Raw genomic sequence first — 4,176 nt, 5'->3', positions numbered from 1 at the left:
TTTAATTATAATGGAAAATTTCTGATATGGAATAAACGTACATGCTTAATTAATTCAAGATTAATTGTGCAATAAACATACATACATCATTAGGATCCGATAATAATTATTTTTGGGAAATAGAGTTTGTAATTAGTAAAGACAGAGATTAGTTTCAACATTTAATTTGAAATTAAATATGTATTCTCTCTCCAAAATTGGAAGGAAAGAGTGATTGTGTAAAACTAGTTAAGCACTATCTAAAACTATTATTTTATTATATTACTTTTGCAATTATTTATAGAAATACCACTGTGTGGCCAGCCACATTGTGGCCGCATAGCATTATTGTTTCTAAAAAGTCTTGGTTGATAATTTTCTTTCATTTTATATGGTGAAGAAAAAGTATGCTTCCAATGTAATAAGTGAAATACTCCCTCCGTCCTAAGGAAGATGACTCTTTTCTTGGGCAGCACATGATTTTAGGTAGTTTTATTTTGTGTTAAGTGGAGAGAGAAAAGTAAGAGAAGGGGAATAAAGTAGAAATAAACGTGTTTTCATTTGTAGGAATGGGCCATCTTGATTGGGACAAACCAAAAAGGAAAGTGGATCATCTTCAATGGGACGGAGGGAGTAAATATTACTCCCTCCGTCCCGGCTAAGATGACACATTGCTTAGCCGGCACAAGATTTTAGGAGTTATTGGTTAAAGTGTTTAATTGGAGAGAGAAAATGTGGGTGTAAGTATTAAATTAGAGAGATAAAGAAAGATGGATATTTTAATAGAAATGAGAAAAAATGGTTGAGTGTATTAATTGGAGAGAGAAAATTTCCAAAAAAAGGAAATGTGTCATTTTAGTTGGGACAAACTAAAAAGAAAAACGTGTCATCTTAAGCAGGACGAGTACTTTCTCCGTCCAACAATAGAAGTCAGATTTGTGTGAGAACGAGTTTTAAGAATATAAAAAATAATATGTTGAAAAAGTTAGTGGAATATGAAGTTCATTTTTTTATATTCGATTTATAATAGATGTGAGTGAAATGAGTTAATGGAATGTGAGACCTACTTAACTTAATATTTATGATAAAATTGAAATGTGATTCTTATCCTTGACATACCAAAATGATAAAATGTGACTCTTATTATATGATGAAGAGAGTATCAGTATCAACTGTGACTTTTTAAATAGAAATATAGAGATCGAAATATAAAATATAACATAGAAATAGAGAGATCGGAAGAGACAACCAAGTAACCTTAAGTTTAAAATAGAGAAACGTTGTTGACGAAAAGTGAAACACAGGGCGGCAGTATTTAGGTGTTTGAAGAAAAGAGATTGAATATAAAATACAAAATGATAAATTAATAAATTGGCCATGAAAAGATAATAAAAAGAATAAAAACTAATGATGCAATTAAATAAGGAATATGGCTGATTTGGATTTAAGCGCTCACATTACGCTCAAATAAGGTAGAGATCTTCACTCAGCCTTATAATATCGAGTTAACAATTCTCATTATACATATATTAAGAGATACAAGTTCACATCAATCTATCACTGAAATACATGAAATTTTCAATTATTTGCTAAAGATATATTGATAATTAAGAGTCTGATTATTTTTGTGACGTGGCTCCACCCATCAGAGTAGAAATAAATTGTTGAATATTTCTATCTGAACTCCCCCCTTCATCAACAGCTCCCTTTGCCAACTCCTTCCATTTCCTTGCATTCTCTCTCATCTCTTCCGCTCTCTCTCCCTCCATCACACAATTTACGCAACGAACCAATTCTTCATGCCCAACAACACCTCCATCATTGGGGTAAGCCCTCACTCCCATTTTCCAAACATCCATAACGAACTTTGCATTCGTAGCCTGATCACTCCACCACGGGACCCCCACCATCGGGACCCCGAGGCTCAGTGCCTCCAGAGTCGAGTTCCACCCACAGTGCGTCACAAAGCAGCCTATGGCGTTATGAGCAAGTACCTCAAGCTGCGAGCACCATGACACGATTAGCCCCTTATCCGAGGCTTCGTCCGCGAAATTTTCCGGGAGCTTCGACACCTCCGAGGATCGGACCACCCATAGGAAGTGTTTTCCGGTTAGCTTAAGGGCCGTTGCCAATTCCTCCATTTCACGCTTTTCCAATTCGGCAATACTACCGAAGGAGACGTAGATAACTGATTTAGGTGATCTTTGTTGTAGCCATCTCAAGCAAATGTCATCTGGCTTCAACAAACTAAGACCATAACTTTTGTCATGTTGTAATCTTTTATCTAGGTAGATAGAAGGTATGGCTGGTCCAATTGTTTTTACTGACATTGATTTTTTCATCCATTCATTTGCCTGAAACAAAGATTCCAATTAAGTACTACATAAGTTACGTTAAAAATTGTAATTTATTTAGCAATTGTCTCAAAACTCAATATATCATCATATATAGAACAGGGGTTCCGAAGGTGTATTTTTTATTTTGACATATTAGTTAGGAATTAAGTAGCTACCTGATTAGTGAAAAAATCTGAGCTATATTAAATTAGGAAAAGAGACTCTCTCTGCTGCATTAGTATGAGACGTTGAATCTTCTAATTATGGCAATCTAAAAATCTCAAACCTAATTATACCATATTTAAGGATGATAATTAACAGATGGTCCCAAATTAGTTCAATTCTATGCTACATGTGACATTGGAAACAAAACCAACCAAGCAAAAAAAATAAAAAAATCTAATAAGTATATTCCATTTTCTTTCAAATCCAATCCAACTCAAATGACTTATTCCAAAAGACTAGCCACGTACCTCTTGGTCAAGCTCGTAAACCGAGTTAGCAAACACGAAATCAGAATCCTCCACACCATCAAACTGGCCCACCAGCAGCTCCAACACGCCCGGATGCTTCTCCTGGTCAACAACAAACGACGGCAAATCCGAGAGCGCCAACGGCGGCAGCCCGGGAAGCACGGTTTCCTTGTCCGTTACCGGAACTTTGAGCAAGCCTTTAAACACGTTGTAGTAGACAGCATTAACAGAACTCGGCTGCGTGAAGAAGGCCGCACCAAACAGGCCTTTACTCTTCGCCACGGCCAGCCCCCACGGCAAGAAGGCGTCGTAGACGACGCAGTCCACGGCCCGGCCCCGGCCTTCTCGAAGCTTCTCGATGAGCCGGGACGCTGACTCCGTCCCTTCCTTTTTTAAGGTGGCTACATACTCCCGAGGGTCGGCGTCGGCTCTGGCGGCGGCGGAGGTGTAGCCGTCGGAGATGGTTTCGACGGCGATGGAGGCGGAGATGTCGGCGGTGGCGGAGGTGAGGACGTCTTGTGGTACGGCGAAGGTGATTGTGATGCCTTTGTGGGCTAAGCGTTTGGAGAATTGGATCAAGGGGTTTATGTGGCCTTGGCTTGGATATGGAAGGATTAGGCAGTGTGGTTTGTGTTCTATTTTTTGATCCATTTCTTTCTGTTTGGATTTAGGTGGTTTGTTTAGACTTTAGGATGGTTGGGGTGTGATCATGTGTACTAGGTAAGGTTATATATAGAACATTGGAAGATTTAGACAAGTTATGGATAAGAGGTGAATTCTATCAGCGGTTGTAAAAATGTTGGGGATAGAGGTGGCATGATGATTAGTTCTTCCTCGGTGTCACTGTAAGTGAACACATTTATTTTGGGCATGAGTTACGGCTAAAAGGTGAACTATGGTGACATTTATCGAGTTAAATGGATCAAATAAAATAAAAGAGAGAATAAAATAGAGAAATGAAAAAAGAGTAATTATGAGAAAAAATAAAATAGAAGAAAATATAGTAAGTATATTTTTTTTTCTAAAAATGAAAATCAATTATTTATAGTGAAACACAAAATATCTAAATATTGCTTGCACATGCGTTCATTTGAAAATTTGTTTTTCGATACAGTTTGCAGTCCTATTAAAATGATACAACTACATACGATTATCAAAATTGATTTTTTGAATTTTTTTTTTCATTTTGTTAAAGTATTGAAATATTTCGACGCGGTAATAGTGTCACAGTACCAAAATAGTGTCTCAGTTGGAAACTTCACTATTTTGTTCTATCCTACAAGGATACTACTATTCAGAGGCGGACTTATTAAGGGCCATGGGATTTCCTTGGAACCCCCATCCATTTGGTTATTTGCTATATTATGTATAGTTATACATCACGAGCC

General features: G+C 37.3%; 1 protein-coding gene across 1 annotated transcript; it reads right to left on the bottom strand.

The window, feature by feature from the left end:
• Positions 1 to 1,395: 1,395 nt before the first annotated feature.
• Positions 1,396 to 3,554, bottom strand: LOC125186489 (UDP-glycosyltransferase 74E1-like). The gene is made up of 2 exons (XM_048082858.2): positions 2,789 to 3,554; positions 1,396 to 2,333 (listed from the first exon to the last, which is right to left on the bottom strand). Exons 1-2 carry the CDS (start codon positions 3,437 to 3,439, stop codon positions 1,599 to 1,601), a joined length of 1,386 nt encoding a protein of 461 aa, XP_047938815.1. The 5' UTR covers positions 3,440 to 3,554; the 3' UTR covers positions 1,396 to 1,598.
• Between the last annotated feature and the right edge of the window lie 622 nt (positions 3,555 to 4,176).

The sequence above is a fragment of the Salvia hispanica genome, chromosome 5 (assembly GCF_029641045.1).
Source record: "Salvia hispanica isolate PSC_SH4W2 chromosome 5, Shi_PSC_v1, whole genome shotgun sequence".
Lineage (NCBI taxonomy): Eukaryota > Viridiplantae > Streptophyta > Magnoliopsida > Lamiales > Lamiaceae > Salvia > Salvia hispanica.
This window is presented reverse-complemented; position numbering and strand designations above follow the sequence as displayed.